The 26,272-nt window shown below is 35.3% G+C and overlaps 1 protein-coding gene across 2 annotated transcripts in view; it reads left to right on the forward strand.

The window, feature by feature from the left end:
* LOC127555407 (protein argonaute-4) overlaps positions 1 to 26,272 on the forward strand; it is a 67,719-nt gene that overhangs the window by 25,468 nt on the left and 15,979 nt on the right. Inside the window, exons 14-18 of one of the 2 annotated variants that reach the window (XM_051987670.1) lie at positions 15,115 to 15,430; positions 15,637 to 15,771; positions 17,865 to 17,966; positions 19,977 to 20,176; positions 20,895 to 24,661. In XM_051987670.1, the coding sequence (XP_051843630.1) occupies positions 15,115 to 15,430; positions 15,637 to 15,771; positions 17,865 to 17,966; positions 19,977 to 20,176; positions 20,895 to 21,003 (862 nt within the window). In that variant the 3' untranslated portion in view covers positions 21,004 to 24,661. Of the gene's footprint in view, positions 1 to 15,114; positions 15,431 to 15,636; positions 15,772 to 17,864; positions 17,967 to 19,976; positions 20,177 to 20,894; positions 24,662 to 26,272 lie in introns of those variants that run through there. The other variant, XM_051987671.1, reaches the window with a different exon arrangement.

The raw sequence follows: 26,272 nt of genomic DNA on the forward strand, positions 1-26,272 counted from the left end.
ATATTGACAGAATCCATGCCAGGGTAATTTTTTTACAACATTATCCCTTGCACTCATTTCTGTTCCGATTTTTCCCCTCCCTCCGTCCACCCCCTCCCCTAAATGGCAAGCAGTCCTATATATGTTGGATATGTTGCAGTATATCCTAGATACAATATATGTTTGCAGAACCGAACAGTTCTCTTGTTGCACAGGGAGAATTGAATTCAGAAGGTATAAATAACCCGGGAAGAAAAACAAAAATGTAGATAGTTCACATTCGTTTCCCAGTTTTCTTTCTTTGGGTGTAGCTGCTTCTGTCCGTCATTTATCAATTGAAACTCAGGTCTCTTTGTCAAAGAAATCCACTTCCATCAAAATATGTCCTCATAAATATTGTTGTTGAAGTGTATAATGATCTCCTGGTTCTGCTCATTTCACTTAGCATCAGTTCATGTAAGCCTCGCCAGTCCTCTCTGTATTCATCCTGCTGGTCATTTCTTTTTTTTTTTTTTTTTTTTTTTAAATAATTTTTTATTGATAGAACGCATGCCAGGGTAATTTTTACAGCATTATCCCTTGCACTCATTTCTGTTCCGATTTTACCCCTCCCTCCCTCCACCCCTTCCCCGAGATGGCAAGAGTCCTTTACATGTTGAATGGGTTGCAGTATATCCTAGATACAATATATGTGTGCAGAACCAAACAGTTTTCTTGTTGCACAGGGAGAATTGGATTCAGAAGGCATAAATAACCTGGGAGGAAAAACATAAATGCAAGCAGTTTATATTCATTTCCCAGTGTTCTTTCTCTGGGTGTAGCTGCTTCTGTCCATCTTTGATCAATTAAGGCTCTCTTTATCGAAGAGGTCCACTTCCATCAGAATACATCCTCAAACAGTATCATTGTTGAGGTATATAATGATCTCCTGGTTCTGCTCATTTCACTCAGCATCAGTTCATGTAAGTCTCGCCAGTCCTCTCTGTATTCATCCTGCTGGTCGTTCCTTACAGAACAATAATATTCCATAACGTTCATATACCACAATTTACTCAACCATTCTCCAATTGATGGACATCCTTTCATTTTCCAGCTTCTAGCCACTACAAACAGGGCTGCCACAAACATTTTGGCACATACAGGTCCCTTTCCTTTCTTTAGTATCTCTTTGGGGTATAAGCCCAGTAGAAACACTGCTGGATCAAAGGGTATGCACAGCTGCTGGTCATTTCTTACAGAACAATAATATTCCATAACATTCATATACCACAATTTACCCAGCCATTCTCCAATTGATGGGCATCCATTCATTTTCCAGTTTCTAGCCACTACAAATAGGGCTGCTACAAACATTTTGGCACATACAAGTCCCTTTCCCTTCTTTAGTATTTCTTTGGGAGGAAAAAGGAATATTCCATTACTTTCATATAACACAGTTTATTCAGTCATTCCCCAATTGATGGGCAGACATCTACTCATTTTCCCTTTCTTTGCCACCACAAAAAGAGTTGCTGCAAATATTTTGCACATATGGGTCCTTTTTTCTCTTTTATGATTTCCTTGGGATATAGAGCAAATAGTGACACTGCTGGATCAAAGGATATGCATAATTTTATAGCTTTTTTGGCATAGTTTCATATTGTTCTCTAGAATGGTTGAATTATTTCACAATTCCACCAACAATACATTAGTGTCTCTATTTTCCCACGTCTCCTCCAACATTTATTATTTTCTTTTCCTATCATCTTAGCCAATCTGAGAGGTGTGACATGATACCTCAGAATTGTTTTAATTTGCATTTCTCTAATCAATAGTGATATAGTTATCCATTTTACATTTCATAATATTCTCTAGCTTTTCTTTAGTCATAAATTCCTCCCTTCTCCAAAGATCTGATAAGTAAACTATCCCTTGCTCTCCTAATTTGCCAATGGTATCACCCTTTATGCCAAAATTATGTAACCATTTTGACCTTATTTTGTTAAGGAGTATGAGGTATAGCTCTATACCAAATTTCTAATATATTTTCCAGTTTTCCCAGCAATTTTTTTGAAGTAGTAATTATCCCAGAAACTGGAGTTTTGGGGTTTATCAAAATACTAGATTACTATAGTCATTGATTATTGTGTCTTATGTACCTCACCTATTCCACTGATCCGCCAATCTTAATAACTTCAGCAAAGTTCGGCATTTCTATATATTACTGATAAATCCCAATAGCAAGAGACAGAAAGAGAAATTCCATTTAAAATAACTGTGGATAATATAAAATATTTGGGAGTCTACCTGCCAAAAGAAAGTCAGGAACTATGTGAACAAAATTATAAAACACTTTCCACACAAATAAAGTTAGAAATGCTTTATAATATAGTTTTAGATCTGGTATTGATAGGTCACCTTCTTTTGTATTTTTTAAATTCCCTTGATATCTTGACCTTTTATTCTTACAGGTGAATTTTGTTATTATTTTTCTAGCTCCATAAAATAATTTTTTGGCAGTTTTATTGGTATAGAACTGAACAAGTAGACAAGTAGGTAGAATAGTCATTTTTATTGTATTAGCTCAGCCCTACCCATAAGCACTTGATATTTTTCCAATTGTTTAGATCAGGGGTCCTCAAACTTTTTAAATAGGGAGCTAGTTCACTGTCCCTCGACTGTTGGAGGGTCAGACTACAGTAAAAACAAAAACTTTGTTTTGTGGGCCTTTAAATAAAGAAACTTCATAGCCCTGGGGGGGATAAATGTACTCAGCTACCAGCAGGATGAATACAGAGAGGACTGGTGAGACTTACATGAACTGATGCTAAGTTATGAGCAGAACCAGGAGATCATTATATACCTCAACAACGATACTGTTTGAGGATGTATTCTGATAGAAGTGGATCTCTTCGATAAAGAGAGCTAATTCAGTTTCAATTGATCAAGGATGGACAGAAGCAACTATACCCAAAGAAAGAACACTGGGAAATGAATATAATCTGCTTGCATTTTTGTTTTTCTGGGTTATTTATACCTTCTGAATCCAACACTTCCTGTGCAACAAGAGAACTGTTTGGTTCTGCACACATATATTGTATCTAGGATATACTGTAACCTATTCAACATGTAAAGGACTGCTTGCCATCTGAGGGAGGGAGTGAAGGGAGGGAGGGGAAAAATTGGAACAGAAGTGAGTGCAAGGGAAAATGCTGTAAAAAATTACCCTAGCATGGGTTCTGTCAATAAAAAGTTATTTAAAAAAACAAAACAAAAACAAAACAACGTCCTCAGCTGCCGCATCTGGCTCGCAGGTTTGAGGACCCCTGGTTTAGATCTGAGTTAGTGTGAGAAATGTTTTGTTATTGTGTTCATATAATTCCTTGGTTTGTCTTGGCAGGTAGGCACCCAAATATTTTATATTATCTACAGTTATTTTAAACAAAGTTTCTCTTTCTACCTCTTGTTGTTGGACTTTGTTGGTAACTTACAGAAATGCCAATGATATGTGGGTTTTATTTTATATCCTGCAACTTTGCTAGTTATTCATCATTTTTAGTGGTTTTTAAGTTCATTCTCTAAGTATACCATTATATCATCTTCAAAGAGTGATAATTTTGTTTCCTCGTTACCTACTCTGATTCCTTCAATGTCTTTTTCTTCTCTTATTGCTAAAACTAACATTTCTATATAGTATTGAATAATAGTGGTGTTAATAGGAAATTTATTTCATCCCTGGTTTTATTGGGAATGCTTCTATTTTATCCCCATCATATACAGTGCTTGCTGATGGTTTTAGATAGATGCTACTTACCATTTTAAGAAAAACTCCATTTATTCCTATGTCCTCTCATATTTGAAATAGGAATGGGTATTAAATTTTGTCAAATGCTTTTTCTGCATCAATTGAAATAATCATGACTTTTGTTAGTTTGATTATGATATAGTTAGTTGTAGTAATAGTTTTTCTAATGTATACCAGCCTTGCATTCCTGGCATAAATCCTACTTGCTCGTAGTATATTATCCTGGAGATAAATTAATTGGTGTAATCTTTTTGCTGATATTTTGGTTTTATTTTTGGTTTTTTGTGAGGCAATTGGAGTTAAGTGACTTGCCCAGGGTTACAGAGCTAGTAAGTATTAAGTTTCTGAGGCCAGATTCAGGTCTTCCTGAATTCAAGGCTGGTGTGTTATCCATTGTGCCATTTAGCTGCCCCTTGCTAATATCTAATTTAAGATTTTTGCATCGATATTAATTGGTCTGTAATTTACTTTCTCTGTTTTGGTCCTTTCTGGTTTAGGTATTGGCACCATATCTGTCATAAAAGGAATCTAGTGGGACTCCTCCTTTCCCTATTTTTCCAAATCATTTACATAGTATTGGAATTAATTGTTCTTTAAACGTTTGGTAGAATTCACTTGTAAATCCATCTGGCCCTGGAGATTTTTTTTTCTTAGGGAGTTCATTGTTCAGTTAATTTTTCTAAAATGGGACTATTTAAGTAATTTATTTCCTCCACTGTTGAATCTGGGCAAACTTTTTTTTTTTTTGGTAAGTATTTATCCATTTCACTTAGATTATCAGATTTATTTGAATACAATTGGACAAAATAGCTCCTAATTATTGCTTTCATTTCTTCATTGATGGTAAGTCCACTCTTTTCATTTTCAACACTAGTAATTTGTTTTTTTTTCTTTCCTTTTTCTAATCAAATTAAGCAAAGGTTTATCTGTTTTGTTGGTTTGTTCATAAAACCAACTCTTATTTTTTATTAGTTCAATAGTTTTCTTTCAATTTTATTTCTTTGATTTTTAGAATTTAGAATTTGGTATTTGTTTGGGTGGGGGAGGGTTAATTTATTGTTTTTTGTAGGTTTTAAATTGCATGTCCAGTTCATTGATCTTCTTTCTCTGTTTTATTCATGTATGAATCCCATTTCTCTTTTTTGAGACTATCTCCATCCTTCCACAAACAATCAGATTTGCAACTTACTGATGTCTTTGACTCCTCACTCTCACTCATCCCACATATGCAATCTGTTGTCAATTTTTGTTATTTATAACTACAGTACATATCTCCTTTACATTCCCTTCTCTCCACTTACACAACGACTGTCTAGTTCAGGCACTAATCACCTCCAATTTGGGTTACAAATGACATAAAATTTCTCTTTTAAGAATTGTTTTGGCTGCATTCCATAAGTTTTGGTATGTTGCCTCATTATTGTCATTCTCTTGGATGAAACTGTCACTTGTTTCTGTGATTTGTTGTTTGACCCATTCATTTTTTAGAAGTAAATTATTTGGTTTCCAAGTACTTTTTTGTTCTACTTTTCCATGATCTTTCATTACATAGAATTTTTATTGCATCATGATCAGAATATTCCTTTCTATCCCCATTTTCTCCAAAGGTCTGTCATACCCAACTTTTCTTTTCTTTTCTTTTTTTATAACAAATCATAAATTTATTTCAAAACAATTCTTTGATATACAAAAAATTTTGCCATTTATTAAAGGCAAAATAAAATTTGCACACTAATGAAATGGATGTGCTTATTTATTTTTACAAATAATTAAGTTTTGGCAGAATATTTGATACCTTGTATTGTTGCCAACTTTTTTGCTACCCACAGTTTAAGAAGCTTTGTTCTAGATTAGAGTAAGACCCTTTTAGAAATTTGATGAAATCTGTGGAATCCTCCTCAGAATTTTTTTTTAATGCATAAAGTAAAATACAAAAATACCCAACTTTTCTAAAATTCTGTTCATCACTTTAACTTCTTGTTTATTTTGTGGTTATATTTATTTTGTTCTGAAAAGGGGAAATTGAGAACTCCCACTAATATAGTTTTGCTATCTATTTTTTCTTGCAATTCATTAACTTCTCTAAGAATTTGGATGTCATACCATTTGGTGCATATATATTTAGTATTGATATTTCTTTATATTACCTTTTTAGCAAGATCTAGTTTCTTTCCTTAGCTCTTTTAATTAGATCTGTTTTTGCTTTTGCTTAATCAAAAGTCAGGATAGCTTATCCATGCTTTTTTTTTTTACTTCCATTGAAGCATAATACATTCTGATACAGCCTTTTTACCTTTCCTCTCTATGCATCTCTCTACTTCAATTTTTTTTTTAATAAACAACATATTGTAGGATTCTGGCTTTTAATCTAGTCTATTATCCACTTCCATTTTATGGGAGAGTTCATCTCATTCACATTCACAGTTAAGATTACCAGTTCTGTTCCCACCATCCTATTTTTCCCAAGTTATTCTCTTCTTTTTCTTGCACCCTTTCTTTTCTCACCAGTGTATTGTTTATGACCACCACCTTCTTCAATCTATTCTCCTTTTTTTCAGCCTCCCTTCTGTTTTTTAGCTATTACTGTAACCCAAGTTGGAGGTGATTAGTGCCTGAACTAGACAGTCATTGTATAAGTGGAGAGAAGGGAATGTAAAGGAGATATGCACTGTAGTTATAAATAACAAAAACTGACAATAAATTGGATATGTGGGGTGAGTGAGAGTGAGGAGTCAAAGACATCAGTAAATTGCAAATCTGATCGTTTGTGGGAAGATGGAGATAGCCTTAAAAGTAATAGGAAACCTGAGTAGAGAAAAGGATTTGAGGAAAGAGATAACAAGTTGTGTTTTAGACATCCTGAGTTTGAGATGTTTGTGGAACATCCTGAAAGTCAATTGTTGATGTGGAGCCCAGGAGAGAGACTAGGGCTAGATATGTGGATCTGGGAATTATCTGCATAGAGACAACAATTGAACCCATTGGTGTTAACAAGATCACCAAGTAAGAGAGCATGGAGCAGGAAAAAAAAATTTTTTTGAGGAATATATATATATTTTATAGCTTTTTATTTACAGAACATATGCATGGGTAATTTTTCAACACTAACTCTTGCAAACTTTCTGTCCAAATTTTCCCCTCCTTCCCCCCACTCCTTCCTCTAAATGGCAGGTATTCCAATACATGTTAAAATATATGTTAAATCCAATATGTGTATACATATCCATAGAGTTATCTTGCTGCACAAGAAAAATCAGATCTAGAAAGAAAAAAAAAACCTGAGAAGGAAAACAAAAATGCAAGCAAACAACAGAGAGAATGAGAATGCTATGTTGTGGTCCACATTCAGTTCCCACAGTCCTCTTCTTAGGTGTAGCTGGCTCTCTTCATTACTGAATAATTGGAACTGGTTTGAATCAGTTCATTGTTGAAGAAAGCCACGTCCATCAGAATTGATCATCGTATTGTCTTACTGTTGCCGTATACAATGATCTCCTGGTTCTGCTCATTTCACTCAGCATCAGTTCATGTAAGTCTCTCTAGGCCTCTTTGAAATCATCTTGTTGGTCATTTCTTATAGAACAATAATATTCCATAACATTCATATAATATAATTTATTCAGCCATTCTCCAATTGTTGGGCATCCATTCATTTTCCAGTTTCTCGCCACTACAAAAAGGGCTGCCACGAACATTTTTGCACATGTGGGTCCTTTTCCCTTTTTAAGATCTCTTTGGGATATAAGCCCAGTAGTAACAAGAGCAGGATTTTTTTTTTTTAATAATTATAACTTTTTATTGACAGAACCCATGCCTGGGTAATTTTTTTTTTTTTTTACAACATTATCCCTTGTACTCACTTCTGTTCCGACTTTTCCCCTCCCTCCTTCCACCCTCTCCTCTAGATGGCAAGCAGTCCTATACATGTTAAACATGTCATAGTATATCCTAGATACAATATATGTGTGTAGAACCAAACAGTTCTCTTGTTGCATAGGAAGAGTTGGATTCAGAAGGTAAAAATAACCCGAGAAGAAAAACAAAAATGCCAACAATTTGCATTCATTTCCCAGTGTTCTTTCTTTGGGTGTAGCTGCTTCTGTCCAGCATTGATCAATTGAAACTGAGTTAGATCTCTTTGTCGAAGAAGTCCACTTCCATTAGAATACATCTTCATACAGTATCGTTGTTGAAGTGTATAATGATCTCCTGGTTCTGCTCATTTCCCTTAGCATCAGTTCATGTAAGTCTCTCCAAGCCTCAAACATTTTGGCACATACAGGTCCCTTTCCCTTCTTTAGTATCTCTTTGGGGTATAAGCCCAGTAGTAACACTGCTTGATCAAAGGATATGCACAGTTTGATAACTTTTGGGGCATAATTCCAGATAAGAGCAGGAATTTTTAATAGTTTTTTTGTATCTTATATCCTTTGGCAATCTGAAACCTATGGATTCCTCAGAATAATGTTTTTAATGCATAAAATAAAATACATAGAATTACAAAGGAAATTAATTGTTCTGAAATATTGTTATCAAAACATTTTTTTAAATTCGCTGTTCCCTGGTTAGGAGTTTCTAGAAGGAGAAGAAAAGGCAGTCCAAGACAGATCTTTGGAACACCCATGAATGTGACATGGATGAAATTGTAGCAACAGAAACTTATGTGGAGTGGTAGAGACATATATGGAGTGCTCAGCGAGATAGTAGAACCAGGAAAGAATTGTGTCATGGAAACCTAGAGAAAAAAAGAGAGTACCATGGAAAAATAAGTAATTGACAGTCTCAAAGATTGCGGAGAGGTCATGAAAGATAAAAGTTGATAAAAAGCAATTAAAAACATCATAGATAATTTTGGTGAGAGTAGTTTCAATTGATATGAGGTCTGAAACCAGATTGCAGAGAGTTTAGAAGAGAGTAAGAGAAGCGAAAGCCTCTAATGCAGATAGTTTTCTCAAGGAGATCTGATTCAGAGGTCAGAAAGGAGAGAGACCAAAAAGTTGCACTTCAGCCTTATACTCAAGTATCATTCAAGTTTCTCCAAGAAAGGAATTGAGAGGCATTAGACATGATAGGACCAAACAACAGCAAAAAATGAAATTAATCTTATCATCACAATAAACTGACTTGTTATAGGAATTATTCTGAAATCAGTTTTGTAGGCGACCACTTGCCATGTGAGTGAATAACTATAAATCTTCTGGTGAAGGACTATAGTTACTCTTTCAAGGCCTTGCTCCTAGTTTTGGAGTGAAGGGGTACTGAATTCAGTCTTGAAGTAATCTGACCAAAAGTTTAGGCTTTTTCTTATCTCTAGCATTTTATATGTCTTCCCACTTCAGAACAATGGTGGGAGGATGAGGGAAAGAATTACTTAAAACTTAGGTTTAACACAAATCTGGCATCTTCCCAAAAGAAAGGTTTTGAGTGTGCATGGTAGATGAGGTATGAGACAACTTTTTCTCTCCACAAAAACTGTTCTTAAAATATAAAAAACCAATAAGTGCACATTGGCTTAAATACAGAAAATTATCCATAGTTCCTGTTATACTGTCACATCATAACATTAAACACATTGTGGCACTGCTGAACAGTCATTTTACCTTAGTTTCAGCTCTGCACTTCCCAAGTAAGTTCTTTAAGATGTCTATCTTCTGAAATGTTATTGAATGTTTTTAGCTCTTTTCCTTGTGGCAGCCATCTCCAAGAAGGATGAGTTAAAGAAATCTTTTTGCTGCCAATCACTACTGATTATACCAATACCATGAGGCTCAGAAGTTCACTTCCATGCATGCTACATAAGTTTGCTCCCATTCTACTTCAACTACAAGTACAAAAGTCAAAATTTATATAAAATTAGAGAAAGAATAAAAATGAGAAAAACATAATATGTAATGTAATTCTATTCTGACCAGTTTAAGGAAGTTCTAGCCCCCAAATAGAGAAATGAATATAAATATTGATAATAATTTCCTAAAGAAGCTTAATTGGTGTTAATCACTTATCATAAAACAAAAAAGAAAAGCTGAGAAAATTTAATCACAAATCCTTCATCTTGATACCAGCCAAGATATATGACAATCAAGACCAATTCCAATTTGTAGTAGAAATTCATCTTCAGAATCAAGTTAGCCACCCAATTCTCTCATATCTACTCTACCAAAGCCCTGAAATTCATGTAAGATTGAATATTGTTCAAACAATCCAAGGAAAAAACTGCACTAACTTCCAGCCTAGAACACCAGAAGTCAGAGAACAGAATACAAGCAATAGGTAAAAGTCCCTTTTCCCCTAACCTCCAGCAAAACCATCATCGGTATTTCCTAGCTTGACCACAGATAGGACATGTATAGCCTACAAGCTTCTGTACCACTTGTCAGCAGGAACAGAGAGCCTCAAAGATCTAGGGCAGCACCAAACAGCTTCAACTGGGAACAGAATTTGAACTTGGCATGAATATGAATTTCAGGAACTAAAGTTGGAGAGGTGAGTAAATCAAAGAAAATACTATCTTGTTTCAAAAATTAATGTAAGTCTAATTGTATAATAACTGCAAACAGAAACTCAGAAAAAATGGCAATTTTCCAAAAAGACTATGTGAATTCTACAAGAAAAAATAGGGTAAGAGACAAAAAAATGAAAATAAAAGCTATCTTTAAAGAAAGAATTTGAAATAGAATAAGTAACTTAGAAGAAAAAGTGTAAACCTTACTCTAAAAAGGGAATTCCTGAAAATTAGAATGAACCAAATACAGCAAGGAACAAGATCATTAAACAAAATCAAAAGATTTTTTAAAATAAAAGAAAAAAGAAAAGCTGAGAAAATTTAATTACAAATCCTTCATCTTGATACCAGCCAAGATATATGACAATCAAGACCAATTCCAATTTGTAGTAGAAATTCATCTTCAGAATCAAGTTAGCCACCCAATTCTCTCATATCTACTCTACCAAAGCCCTGAAATTCATGTAAGATTGAATATTGTTCAAACAATCCAAGGAAAAAACTGCACTAACTTCCAGCCTAGAACACCAGAAGTCAGAGAACAGAATACAAGCAATAGGTAAAAGTCCCTTTTCCCCTAACCTCCAGCAAAACCATCATCGGTATTTCCTAGCTTGACCACAGATAGGACATGTATAGCCTACAAGCTTCTGTACCACTTGTCAGCAGGAACAGAGAGCCTCAAAGATCTAGGGCAGCACCAAACAGCTTCAACTGGGAACAGAATTTGAACTTGGCATGAATATGAATTTCAGGAACTAAAGTTGGAGAGGTGAGTAAATCAAAGAAAATACTATCTTGTTTCAAAAATTAATGTAAGTCTAATTGTATAATAACTGCAAACAGAAACTCAGAAAAAATGGCAATTTTCCAAAAAGACTATGTGAATTCTACAAGAAAAAATAGGGTAAGAGACAAAAAAATGAAAATAAAAGCTATCTTTAAAGAAAGAATTTGAAATAGAATAAGTAACTTAGAAGAAAAAGTGTAAACCTTACTCTAAAAAGGGAATTCCTGAAAATTAGAATGAACCAAATACAGCAAGGAACAAGATCATTAAACAAAATCAAAAGATTTTTTAAAATAAAAGAAAAAAAGAAAAGAAAAATCAAAAACAATATGCTAAGGAGATATCATTTCAGAATCATTGGACTCTTAAGAACAATTACTTAAAAAAAACCCCAAACCTAGACCCTATATTTCAAGAAATCATAGATGAAAACTATTAGAACAGACAGCAAAGTGAAGAGAGAAAGGATTGAATCACTTTCTAAAGAGAATTCCAAAATAAAACATACCAGAAACGTCAAAAATCCAGTTTCCTAAAACATCTGTAAAGAACCTCAAGAAATAAGCAATTACAGTCAGGATCATGCAGAACTTACTGCATTGATTCTGATAAGCTTCATAGTAGAACTTAGTCCAGAAGGCAAAAGATAATAGACTCACAATCAAAAATAACTTGTCCTGGCAATGCTGAGTATGAACCCACTGTCCCTTAATGGGATAGAAAACTAAAACATACCAGAATTGAGGGAGACCTTTGAAATATGAGTTCAACTCTGGAGAAACTTAGAAGTGTGAATTTATTTAAGTATTTGGAAGTAGCTAAATAATGATATAGGACCAACAATCAAATGGAAGAGAAACAAGTATCCCTTCAGAAACTTATTTCTTCAAAGTATGTTGAGGAAGCTAAACAAGAAGAACAAAAGACCTAGGTGTGGGTTGATTCTGTTTTGGGAGTTTTAAGAGGAAAAAGAGAAGAAGGGAGAATAAAAGAAGAAATACACCAGTATTGAAAAGAAGAGAAGAAACTTTCTGTTTCTCATAATTAAATTATAAAAATATGAAGGAAAGGATAAAAGTAGTGAGCATCAAATGAACTGCCTCTAATCTAAAACATATTAAAGGAGGTCGAATATATATATACCACACACGAGAGTTTAATGCAGAAGTACATCAAACTCAACAGGGAAATAAATGGCTCTGGGGAACAGAAAATAGTCACAAGCCCCTCCTGATTCTGAAAGGCGGGAGGGGCAAAGAACTAGACTCAAAGAGAGGTGCTTTAGATTACCTCTTAGCTATTTGAGGATTGGCTGAAGAAAATGTGGTATATTAATATAATGGAACATTGATGTGCCATAAAAATATTTTTTAAAAAAATGTCAAAGAATCCTAGGTAGTATGAATTTATAGAGAATAGTGATATTCTCTTCACTTTCTTCAAGGACAGCAATCCTGTTAAGAAAAGCAACTATGAAAGATATACAAACTCTGATCAAAGCAATGACTTGCCATGCATGTTTCCAGAGGACCCATGACAGAGACCTCCCGATAAAGAGCTGAGACACACAGAGTAGAGAGACAAACATTTTTGCATTTGTAAACATTTAAGCAGAGCCTATATCCTGGGTTTTTTGTTTTTTTTTTTTTTTTTTGCCTATATTTCTCTAGGTTTATTGGAGGGTAGAGGAAGCAGTAACAATGTCAAAGGCTGTGGTAACTATTGTAACATTTTTTTAAATACATGGAAGAGACTGGAAAGCAATTCAGAAAGCTTAGACAAGGACAATTAAAGAAAAGAGACTCCCAAAATTTTTACAACAAACTTTTTCAGCATTCTTGACAGTGTTATCACTTGAAGTTGACTATTGTATACCTCCCCCATCTCTTCAGCTCCCCAAAAGGCCAAGTATCATTGTAGGCATATTATTTTTCCAACCATATTGATGATTCAAATGCAATATAATCTAATAGAATGTGTGTGATAATTGAAGTTATAAAAGACTAAAGTTAGAATCCTTTTCTGACTATTACTTAAATTTTATGACCTTGAACAAGACACCTAATCTTTCTAGGTTTCAATGTCATTAGCTGTAAAATGAGGATAATGATGCTTACAGTGTCACCTTCACAAAATGCTGATTATAATCAAAAAAGGAAATTAGATAAAATTCTTTATAAACCTTAAGTATTATGTAAATGTTAGCTATTTATATGATAGGGATATTGAGGGTTTTATCCACTAAAAATAAAACTTGGTTATCTATCAGACAAGGATGAGGAATTTGCAATGTTTTATCAATTCTGTATGTGGAAGTTATATATACAAATAGCCTCAAACTCCACTTATAGAGAGTCTAAATACTTACTTTAAAAGTTCATAGTTTTTATTTGTACTTCCTTGAACTCTGGATATCAAGTATAGGCAGCTAACTATATTCTTTGATTTTCACCTTTTCAGACTTTTGCTTGTATCATCCTCCCCATGCTTAGAAAGCCTTCCAATCACTATGTTCAAAGGGCAATCAAATTATGCATATCTTTTAATCCAGCAGTGTCTCTATTGGGTCTGTATCCCAAAGACATCATATACAAAAATGTTTATAGCAGCCCTTTTTGTAGTAGCAAGGCACTGGAAGTTGAGTAGATGTCCATCAGTTGGGGAATGGCTGGATAAGTTATAGTATATGAATGTAATGGAATATTATTGTTCTATAAGAAATGATGAGCAGGCTGATTTCAGAAAAGCCTGTAGAGCAGAACCAGGAGAACATTGTATATAGTAACAAAAAGATTACGTGATAATCAATTGATGGACTTGACTTTCTCAACAATGTGGTGACTCAAGACAATTCCAATAGATTTGACATGGAAAATACCATCTGGATCCAGAGAAAGAACTATGGAGACTGAATATGGATCAAAGCATAGCGTTTTCACTTTTTGTTGTTGTTATTTGTTTGGGGTTTTTTCCTTTTTTTTTTTAACCTTTTAATCTGATTTTTCTTTTTCAACATGGCAAATATGGAAATATGTTTAGAAGAATTGCATATATTTAACCTATACAGAATAGCTTGCTGTCCATGGGAGGGGTTGGTGGAAAGAGGGTGAAAAATTTGGATTGCAAGATTTTGCAAAGGTGAAAGTTGAAAACTATATTTCCATGTATTTGGAAAAATAAGAAGCTATTTTTAAAAATTCCTTCCAACCTCCTGTTTAACTCTGCACTCTTACCATACACACACACACACACACACACACACACACACACACACACACACATACACTCTCACTCTCTCTGTCTCTCTCTGTCTCTCTCTCTCTCTCTCTCTCTGATCCTCTTCCTTGACCCTTCCTTCCAAAAAGATCCTCAAAGATCCTCTCCTTTTTCTTGTATTTTCCTTATAAATGTTCACTCACATGTATATGCCTTAGATCATCAGTTCTTTTAGACCAGTACCCTCTCTTACTCATCTTGATTTCAGTTCAGTAAACTTTTATCAGATTCTTACTTTATGTGAGATTTGCCTGTAGTACTTGGTAAATAAATGTTGGAGTTAAAAGGTTTTCATCTCTTTTCTAGAAATGACTAAAGGTAGGAAAATGAGCACAGCAAAAATAAATGACCTTTCCTGAATCTCATTGTTTAGGAAGAGTTAAGAAATAATAAAAACCTCCTGGCTCCAGTTCAGTGCTCTGTCTATAAGATGCCCAACAGACCTTTGTTCTTTGACATTAATCATAGAAACCTGGAACTAAGTAAAAAGAGAAGTAATTTCTTGGGAAAATCTGTCCTGATCAAATAGACATTTTGGTTTCAAAATGTCTGATAAGCCTAAACTGTAACTTCTTTCCCTGCTCTGATAGGAATGTTATGTTCTAATCACAGACTACATTGTATAGGTACCCACTGGAACATCCATTTCAAGTTTGGGATGCAGTTGTCCATATTTTACCATCAATAAGTTGATGATGACTCAAGTTATTTTCAGTAACTTGCTGAATATAATTTTTATCTTTCATGTATGAATGAATGAAACATCTCTTTAAATTTGAACAGGCCTTCAGTGTTCCAGCAGCCTGTCATTTTCCTGGGAGCAGATGTTACTCATCCTCCTGCTGGAGATGGAAAGAAGCCTTCTATTGCTGCAGTGGTTGGAAGCATGGATGGACATCCCAGCCGATACTGTGCTACAGTGCGAGTACAGACTTCTCGCCAGGAGACCTCCCAGGAGCTCCTCTATAGCCAGGAGGTGATCCAAGACTTGACTAATATGGTTCGAGAACTTCTGATCCAGTTCTACAAATCTACACGCTTCAAGCCTACTCGAATCATCTATTACCGTGGAGGGGTCTCTGAGGGACAGATGAAGCAGGTGCCCTTCAGTTCTTACTTTCAGAGTTTGGAAGGTGACCCATTTTGGGAGAAAGTTCTAGTGCTTTCCCCTGTCATTCTCTTCTCTCTTCCCACTTACCCCACTTCCACCACCAGTAGTGTGGGAAATTTGACCCCCAATTAAGTCATACCTGAATAAAGAAAAGAGGATTCTTATTTAAACATAACTAACTTTCTATCTTGTAGGTTGCTTGGCCAGAATTAATAGCAATTCGGAAGGCATGTATTAGCTTGGAAGAAGATTACCGCCCAGGCATAACATACATTGTTGTGCAGAAAAGGCATCACACTCGACTCTTCTGTGCAGACAAAACAGAAAGGGTAAGGCATCAAAAAAAATTGTGTGGTGGGGTAATAGGGGTGTTGTCTGGCAAAATTTCATTTTTTGAATTTTATTTTCTTTGTTCCATTCTGGGTAGATGAGTGAGTGCTGAGGTATTGTGCATTTAAACCATAACATATATGAAAATCTAAATCTAACTTTTTGTTGTTCAGCAGGATAAGTAATTAACTTGAAACACCTATTTACTTCATCTCCCATTTTGATTGGCCCAGGTCACAAGGACATTTGTGTTGAGAGTATAACAGATGTAGGCTTATAGAAGTTTTCTGATTGCTAAAATGTTGAGTAGCTACAAACATGGACAGCACTATGACAAAACAAGTCTTCACACAGAATGCTTTTAAGTTCTAGTCATGGCTTACTTCCATAACTTTCTCCTGCTGTCTTTTGGGTAGGTTGAGGGTGGGGAAGCAAGGGAGGATTGACTCAAAGGCCTCACTTCTAGGATTCATGGCCTTTACCCTTTCCTTTCTCCTGTGGCCTCCTTCCCTGCCACCACATCCAATGTAAACAGGTAGAGGTAAGTTATTAGTTGTACAGTCTTATGTTCCTCAGCTTGCTTGACCTTGCTTACAGCTTGACTGTCTCTTCCAGCCTTCCACTTTCTCCTCCAGGTAGAATGACTCCTATAGCTCAGTCCTTTGTGTCCTTTTTTCTTACTTGTTAGTTCATGCTTACTTTATAACCTTGTTCAAAGGCAGAGCTGATTTTTATTAATCCTTTAGTCATTGAAGAAACAACATGTTTCTTTTTGGACTTTAAGCCCACAAACCTCTGCTTCAGGTTAAAACTGTTCTTGCAAAATCCATGTGGTTGCCTTTTCAAATTTATCAATAGAAATTCTTCTGTTTAGATAGCTGCTTCAGTTCTTAAGATTTCTTTATATTTGTTATCTACTTGTCCATAGTATTTTAGGACTTGAGTTAATTAGCCTGTCCAAATCCCATTGGAATTCAGTATTTTCTTCATCAAACTTGTAGGATCATTACTTTTCTTTAGGCCCTCTTCATCTCTGGATATCCCTCATACCTCAAACAACATTAATAAGAAATAATCAGAGTAGCACTATAATCCAGTTACTTTTCTACTTCTATGATCTGAGTCAGGTATGTATTTCTGTAGAAGAATTTATTGCAAGTTAGATTTTTGTTTTCAGTTCAGTATTACTATTGCAGGTACTATGTAAGTTTCCAGAAGAAAAAAAAAAGTCACACCAATTTACACTTACCTTCAAGATCCAATTTAAGTAACTCTCTTATATTGTGCTAAATGTACTAAATAGGCTTTCTCAAAAGAGTTGAAATCTACTGAGATATGAAATAGTGAAAATAGGGACTGTCAAAATCATAGCATCTGGTTTCTTTGCCAATTATTTATCCCAACTCTCTCTCTCTGGTGTTGTACTTAGTGGGCTTTTTACTTAGATAAAGAGCTAAGTGATTATTTTACATATGAGAAAACAGAAACCCATAGTGGTTGAATAAGTTTGCAAAGCCACATAGAAGTTGTAGAGCTAAGACTGAATTCCAGGTCTTTTGACTTGCAGTCCAAGGTTTTATCCATTGTGATATACTATGAATGCCAGTAAAGTAACCTTACTCAGCTTGGGATAATATACATATGACCCTATCAGTTTTTCTTTGATTAACTTAGTAAAATATTTCTAACTATTTCTAATATTTCTAAATATTTTTACTTGAAGATCATGGTTTTGTGTTTATTAAGTAAGCAATAAAAATTAACTTAGGAGGGAAATTTCTCTGTTTTAGAATCCAATGTATTTTTTTTCCTCTTTCACACAAATATTGCAACTTATAAATGACTGTAATCGAGATCTAAGGATTATAGAGAGAATAGTCCCTTAATTTGATCCTCTCAAGAAACCCTGCTCTGGATTGCTCTTGGAAGATGATTGAAAATTAAATGGTTAAGCGAGAAGAAATTTATAGGCAAGTTGCCATCAACATCTCTTGAGCAATTATCAAATGTTATGTACAGAGGAAGAAAGCTAGAATTTCTGCTTTATATATGCATTATATCTTTTTTTATATCTCTTTTCTTTTCTAAATAGGTGGGGAAAAGTGGTAATGTACCAGCAGGTACTACTGTGGACAGCACTATTACACATCCATCTGAATTTGACTTCTACCTCTGTAGTCATGCAGGAATTCAGGTAATTTGGATTTATGACTTAATTTATGATTTGATAGGCATTTATTAATTCAACTTTCAATATATGTAGATATAGAAATATATATACATCCATATCTAGTGCCCAGCCTTTAAATACGGTAATCCCATTTTAACATCCAATAATTGAATGTAAGTCACTTTACCATTACTATCTTTAGACTGAGAAAATGCAAAATACAAAAGTTACTATAAATTCAGGAATACTTGTAAATTAATTCGGTTTTTATTCATTATAATTATTTTTGATTGCCAAAATATTATCCATAGTTTCTGAAAATATTATCCATAGTTTCTGAAGAAACATGGAAGACGAGAGGCACTACAGGCAAGAAAATTGTCTAGATTTTTCAATTAAATAAAAAAGTGCAGTTTGCTCTGGGAAATTTCAAGAAAGCATTATTAAAAGGATATGTAATGACTATCTAGAAAATGAAACTAGAAGTCATTCTGTCAATTCACAAACATTTATATGCTAGACAGATTTCATGAGCTAGACATTAGGGATGTAGAGGCAAAAGTGAAACTACCATTCTTCTTAAGAAGATTATTTTTGATTAGGGGATATGACATATAAACAAATAACTACTATATATGGAAAATAATTATAGGATAATTTTGGGAGATGAAGTACTAGTAGCTAGGTAAATCAAAAACGTACTCATGTCAGATTGCCATTTGAACTGAGCTTTGAAAGAAGGTTAGGAGTCTAAGAGGGAGTTCATTCCTGGTCTAGGGAATAACCTGTGCAAAATTCAAGTGGGAGAGAGATTGTCATGTGTGAGATGCAGCAAGAAAGCCAGTGAAGCTAAAACAGTGAATTCAGTGCAGAGCAGAATTTGATAAGTCTGGAAAAGCAGATTGGAGCCAGATTATTAAGGGATTTAAGTGACACACACACACGGAAGGATTTTAATTAAATTCTAATGGTAATAGGAACTCACTGTTGCTGATTAAACAGGGCATCAACATTGTTGCTTCAGAAATAATTATTTGGGCTAATTAGGCTCAAAAAGATAGAGAAGACATAGCTTGATAGAATTTTAGTGGACTGCAAGTTATGCATGATTCATTTGATAGCCAAAACAGGTAATATGACCTTAGGCTGCAGTGAGTTAAAGAATGTACAAATGATATATTTTCTACTATGTAGCAAGTCAGTTGCTTGTATTTTGGAGCAATTAATATTTTGGAGTATTTTGTTAAATTCTGGGCACCACATTTTGGGAAGAACATTGACAAACTAGAGTCCAGAGGATAGTGACCAAGATAGAGAAAGGTCTGAAGAAGACTTTTTGGAAGGATATGATAGTTATATTCAAATATTTAAAGGAATATCTTGTGGAAAAGAAATTGATTCTAATCTATTTAGCCCTAGAGGGTAATAGAAGCTAAAGAAAGATAAATTTGGAATTTGACATAAAGAAAAACATCCTAAGAGAGCTATCCAAAAGTGAGATGGGCTTCTGTGGGAGATAGAATGTGTCCCTCCACTAAAGGTCTTCAGACAAAGGCTAAGTTACCAATCGTTGAGTTACATAGTAGACTTAATGACCTCTAGGGTCTTTCCAACTTGGAAATTCTGCAATTCTGTTAACACACACCTATGTTTGAAAAATACATGTGTATATAGATAGGTATATTACACACATACACATACACAAGATCTGTTTATTCCATCTGTAGGAGGTATGTTTATTATATTAAGTCACATTGAATATTTTGTTGGAATTAAATAATGTCCAAAATAAAACTACAATCTGTATTTATGGAGTAGTGACACAGCACTCCCTATTGATCATTTTGGAGAGTTACTATGCAAGAGCTATCATCATTTGAGCTTTGGAATTTCAGAATATTATTTCTGCGTTTAAGGAGAATTTTAAGCAGCTCTTAACTCTCAAGTGAGGGCCCAGCCAGTTTCATCTTAAAACTAACTCTGTCTCTCTCTCTGTCTCTTTGTGTCTCTGTCATCTCTCATTTATCTCTCCAGGGAACCAGCCGTCCATCCCATTATCAGGTTTTATGGGATGACAACTGCTTTACTGCAGATGAGCTCCAGCTTCTAACTTACCAGCTCTGTCACACCTATGTAAGATGTACCCGCTCAGTCTCCATTCCAGCCCCAGCCTACTATGCCCGATTGGTAGCATTTAGGGCAAGGTATCACCTGGTGGATAAGGATCATGACAGGTAAGAATCTCTAAGGCAATAATTTATCTTGTTGGTTTTGCATATTGTTTAAAATTTAATTGTTCTAGCCTTTTTGTATCATTTAAATATTCTTTTAGACTCTTAGTCCCAAATACTATATAAAATGGCATGACCTCATTGAGAATTTTGCTTTACACCAAGGGGAAGCAATTCCTGAAACCAGACTATTAGTTTATACTTCTACAGTATATGAAGCGAGAAGGGAAAAAACTAGCAACAGATTGTTCAGAGGACATTTATAAAGTAAGAAAGACAGTCTGGGTTTTTTTTTAGAAACATTTTAATCAGCTTTTTGTTCGTATTAGGTAATAATAAAAATGTTCCTTAGACTTGACTTTAAGCAACCCTAAGCCCCTATTCTGTATGTGTTCTGTAAATGTGTGTGTGGGGGGGAGTTGTGTCAGAAACATCCCACTCAAGGGTGCTCTTCTGAACTAGCAGAGCATCTGGACAGGTTGTTGAGTTACTCCATGAGGAGCAGAAAACTTTCAGTCTTTCCTTCCTTCTCTAAATGAGGCCCTCTCTGGGCCCTGCCTCAAGTGAGATACCTCCTGCCAAATAGTGCACATTCTGCTCTAAAATTCTGTCAACACTGACTTTTCATTGTTGGGACACATGCCTGGGGAACTTGAACTCCCCTACTACTTCATAGCATGTGTTGGTTGCACCTGGTTCTTCATTGTTTTTTTCTTCACAGTGCCGAGGGAAGTCACGTGTCAGGACAAAGCAATGGCCGGGATCCCCAGGCCCTGGCCAAGGCTGTGCAGATTCACCATGATACCCAGCACACGATGTATTTTGCCTGAGAGCCTTTGTGAAGACTTAGCGGATTTGGCACACCTTGTATTCTCTTACCATGTGGTCTTGACATGTTTTAAACATACTGCTTTTATTAGATAGGGCCAAGTTGACTTCAGACAGTCTTCTACCAGCAGTTCTGAACAGTCACTGTGTCTGATGCACCAACAGAATTGAGCCATTTTTTGTTGTTTTGTTGTTTGCAGGTTTTTTTAGTAATTTTTTAATAATAGAAATTTTTAGACTGTCTTTTTCTGATGCATTGGACTGAATTTTTACCTCAAAGCATAAAAAGACTGATCAACCTGAAATTTTTAAAGAATTTGACATAAGAGGTTTCTTTTGAATATTTTGCAAGCTGCGATTATCACCTCAATCCTCCAGTTTGATGAGATGAAATTATTCTTTCTGTTTGTATTCATCAAGCAGGTGTGCATGACTGAGAGGGGCAGGCCACCCATCGTTTTACTTCAGTATAGCTGTCTATTGTGTGGGGCCATAGACTTTTTAACAAAGATTTTTTTACTTTACTATTGTAAATGCCTTTATGGAGCATTAATTTTGGAAGGTATTGCAGTTTGTCGTTTTTACTAGTTTTATCTTTTTTGATCTCTGCAAAAATGTGCTGGTGCAGGCACGAGCAGCAGAGTAATTGCACTATTTGTGACTTCAGACTCACCTGGCAGTTCTTATTGGGTAAATCTTTTTTGAATGTGTCATTGAACCAGAGAGGGATGCCTGGAATTATTACAGATAACACTGCCATGGAATAGTAAAAATATTCATGTTTTCCCCTTCTTTAAAAAAAAAAAAATAGAAAAGGAAAGGAAAAAAAAATTAGCTTGTAGGTATTTTTCCAAGTTTTACAAAGTGCCCATTTTATGCTGCTGTGTGGTTTGATAAATATAAATGATTTTTAAACTTTTCTTCTAGAAGGTTAACTTTGGCAATAAGCTTTTTAAAAAATGCTCCCCCTTCCAAACTCCACCCCATCCCTAAAATGTAGTTTCCTAGCCAAGGGTTGTGCATGATTTATCTAATATTTCTTCACAATCTGGCAATTTCTGAAACCAGTCAGAAAAGACCCATTTTCATCCTTTTTTAAAGGTTATTTTTACCTGTTTTTTATTCACTATTGGTGTCCTTTCTGTCTATCTTATTTTCTTAAAATAAGCTTGAATGTGATTGTTCCCCTTAGGAAAGGCTTTGCCAATTTGTACAGTGAGTATGTTGTATGGTGCTAGCAACCTAGAGACGTGTACTTGTACCAGCATTTTGAGCTTCTTCTCCTTGGCAATTTAGGATGCTCCCACAGTTACATACAGTGCATGTTTTATAAAGTTGTATGTTATAGCTACTGTATGCCAGCCTAGATTGTACTCAGTTTTCCTTTTTTTTTCCTACCACAATTGGTTTTTTAGGCTAACATGTATTATGAGAGGTTTGATATGTCCTTGACCAGCTTTCATATTCTACTAAAAGGCTGACTTCCTTTCATGTTAAAGGGAATTGAGATCACGTAAGCATCATTTATACTATACACATGACTGGTCCTTGTCTGCCTGGTGGTAGACAGGCCCAGAATCTCAGTCGCTCCCACAGTGGTAGCTGCTCTGAGCTCATTAGCAGTTCTGAACCATGTATATTGAACTAGTCTTTTCAAAAGTTCAGTAATATCAGATGCTGTTTTTTTCTGGTCTTTTAAGCAAGCTTGTAAATACATCCAAGTTTACATTTCTCTTTGCTGTCTCTTTTTGGTAGCACCATTGGGTGTGCTGAAGCTACTCAACAGGAAGTTTTATAACATTTTTTGAATGGTGAGACTTGAGACTGTTTTACTCTGTAGACTTTGGGACTGAAGAGCGAGCTCTGCCCCTGAGGCACAGTGCACAGATTTCTTTTTTCTTTTTCTTTCCTAAGCTTTTCCTTTAAAAATAAAAATACCTCACTTGGATAATAAAAATCAGGACATGTCGGTGAGAGGCTGGCTGCCGCTTCAGCAAGATGGCTGCTTTTGTTCACATTTGTTCAGGGAGAGCACAAGAATAAACCCATCAGCAACTCTGTCCTCCAGCCTCAGAGGAAGAGACACAAGGCACCTAGAAGAAAAAATGGACCCTTTGGATCAGGAGGACCAGAGGGATCCACCTGCTGGGTGTCTGGCCAGGTGAGGTCATTTGAGGGTGGCTATCAGGCAAGAAGGTCCTGCTTTTTGTCTTTGACAACATGTGCTCATTGTGGGGCACTGATGGAGTATAGTGATGTGACCTCAGACTGGATTGATTCTAGGAAGGACCTTAGTTTGCTCAGGTGCACCTGCACAAAATGGTTTCATTAACCATTGGGGGGAATTGTGGGGAAGGGTGATGGGGCCTAACTTTATAGGAATGATTCCTATTTTAACAGTGCAATGCTGTCATTTTTGGAGGAAAATAAATGCAAGTGTATTAATAATAACTACAGTTATTGGGGGAAAAACATTGCCATGGGGTATATATCTTTAAGAAGTAATCATGCAACATCAGAATTGCAGCAATACTAGTATAAGCAGGTCTGAAAGTAGAGTTAATTTGCAGTTTGACAGTTTTTAACTATCTAACCCCTTGGAATGAACTGAATCATTATGCATGTGTCAATCAATGGGAGGTGTGCATTCTGTAGCAGTAGTTTATAGGATGTTGGGGGTCTTTCTGTTTTTAAATAAAGCCTATTAGGCACTATTATATGGTGTGTGAAAGACTGAAATGTAGCAAAGTTAATTCGGGGATGAGGCACAAGAACATTTACAAAGAACATCAGCAATCCTGCCATGAAACCATTTAGGATTTTTTTTTGGTTTAGAGTTAAACTCTGAACAATCTGTAAAATGACTGGCTGGCTTGTTCTAGCCAAGTGTCTGGGCAGGCAAAACATATTTATTCTTACTGTAAGTACTACATGATAATTGTGTGCCTGTAGCTGTTCCCAAAGGTTGTGATTTACAGGCAAACGTGTTTTGCACAATTTGTATCCTCTAATCATGTTCTAGGCACAAACATCAGGCTGGTCTACTTAATTCAACAGCCTCCTTCTTTCCTTTCTTTGGGAAAGGTGTCTTTGATCAGATGCTGTTTGAAAAATTAACCCTCTTTCTGCCCCATCCCCAACAACCTTTGTGAATGTTCTCTAGGATTTTCTTGCTCAATAGCAAGGCAGTAACTCTACTTTCATTTTTAGAAAGTAGAGATCAAGGGCATTGTATCAATACTGTTTCAACTACAAGGTTTTTTCCTTATGAAATTTAAGGAAAGATCTTGTTATCACTTAAAAATTTTCTTATCCCTTGCTATTGACATTTTCATGATCTTTCTATGTCTAATGGCTGAAATTTCATTGTAAAATGTTTGTTTGTATTTGTTCTTTTGACTAATGATGTAATTTTGTTTCTATATTGTTAGACTTGTAATGTTTCAAATGGTATTTTATTAAATTTGGATTCGGATGTATGTCTAGCAATACGAGGTACTTTCTAAATTATTAAGGGAGGGAGAAAGGGATGTCATAGCCTGGTGTTTTGATAAAATGTTGATTGTTTCAGTTTTGCAATGTAATTTTTTTTTTTGGCCTGCAGGGATATTTTGTGTTTTGTGTCCAAAAATAATAATAAATAGGCATTCTTGTGCCAAATGATTTTTTTCTTGTTAATAACCAATAAAATGGAATGTGGATGGATGGATGGATGGATGGATGGATGGATGGATGGATAGATGGATGGATGGATGGCAGGCAACAAGTATGGTTGCTTTTTTTAAAAAATTATTTCCTTAAATCAATGATTCATTTGGAAAGGAGAGGGAAGAAAGCCTGAGAACTACTTTTCACATATTAGGTAACTGAATGAATGTTCAGAAATGCCTATTTAAAAATCCAGGAATGTGCTGTAGTATAAATTTTTGTGTAAAGACTTGTATAAGATTTGCCAGACTCCTTGATGCAAATTCAAATCCTCAAGGGATGGCTACTTTTTGCAGTGCCTGAAAGAGCTGCTGCCGCCAGGGAGCAGTGTATCCACATGCTCGTAAGCCTGGTGATACACTTGGGAGGAACTAGTGTTATCCCACCGGAAGGGGCTGGCCTAGCCTCTGATTTATTTATCAACATTAAAGTGATGTTTAGGCAAAAGAGCACATTCACACAGTCTTAAAGAGACCTTAGAAAAGTCATCTAGTCCAACTTAAACCTAAATAAGAAATTCCCTTTACAACCTACGAGGAATGATCAAGACACCTTGTTTAAAAAAAAAAAAAAAAAAAAAAAAAGACCTTATTTACAAAGGCAAACAAGCCCAATTTCATCTTAGGATCATTTTTTTTTTTTTTTTTGCATTTGAGTCTGTATTTTATCTTCCTTATTCATTCATTGGCTTTTTCTTAGACCTCATTCTTTAACATTTGTGGCTTTTAACACTATTGACTGCTTTCTGAGTTTTTTGCCTTTCCTGGGTTTTCTTGACTATTCCCATCTAGTTTCTCCTATCTCAGTGTTCCTTCTCAGACTCCTTTTCTGCATCTTCATCATCATCTTTATCATTCATGCTTTTCCCTTTGAGATGGTACTTCATCTCAATATACCACACCCCAATCCCATATATAATGAACTACTAAATCTTGTCCCCACCTCCCCATTTTTTATCTCTGTTCCCTGCTTTCCACTCCACTACACTAGTTCAATTCCTCCTCATCTTTTGCCAGGACCATTGCAATAGTTTCCTAATTTATCTTATTGCTTCCAATCTCTCACTATTCTAACCTCCAGGTAGCTATCAAAGTGATACTCTTAAGACATAGGTCTTACTATATCATTTTCCTCTTCAAAAAGTTTCATTGAGTTCCCTACTACATTTAAGATAAAACATAAATATTAAAGCCCTTCTAACTTTAGCCTATCTTTCTGGACTGATTTTACATCACTACCCCTCACTGTATTATTCTGAGCCAAACTGGTATATTCACTCTTCACTACTTGTTACATTTCTATTTCCTCTTTTGTATTTTTGTATATGCTGTCGACCATATCTGGAATTTATGACTGCACTTCCTCCTCATCGCCACTTATTAAAATTCCTAGTTCCCTTCAAAGTTCATCTAAAATACCATCTCCTACATAGTCTTAACTGATTCCCCCCACCAATCCTAGTTGTTAATGTTTCTCCCACTTATTTAAAGTGCTTTTTTTCCCCCTTATCATTTGTACCTGTTTCTCCTAAGTAAACTCTTCAGAAATTAAGGGAGGAAGAAG

This window comes from Antechinus flavipes, chromosome 3 (assembly GCF_016432865.1).
Source record: "Antechinus flavipes isolate AdamAnt ecotype Samford, QLD, Australia chromosome 3, AdamAnt_v2, whole genome shotgun sequence".
NCBI lineage: Eukaryota > Metazoa > Chordata > Mammalia > Dasyuromorphia > Dasyuridae > Antechinus > Antechinus flavipes.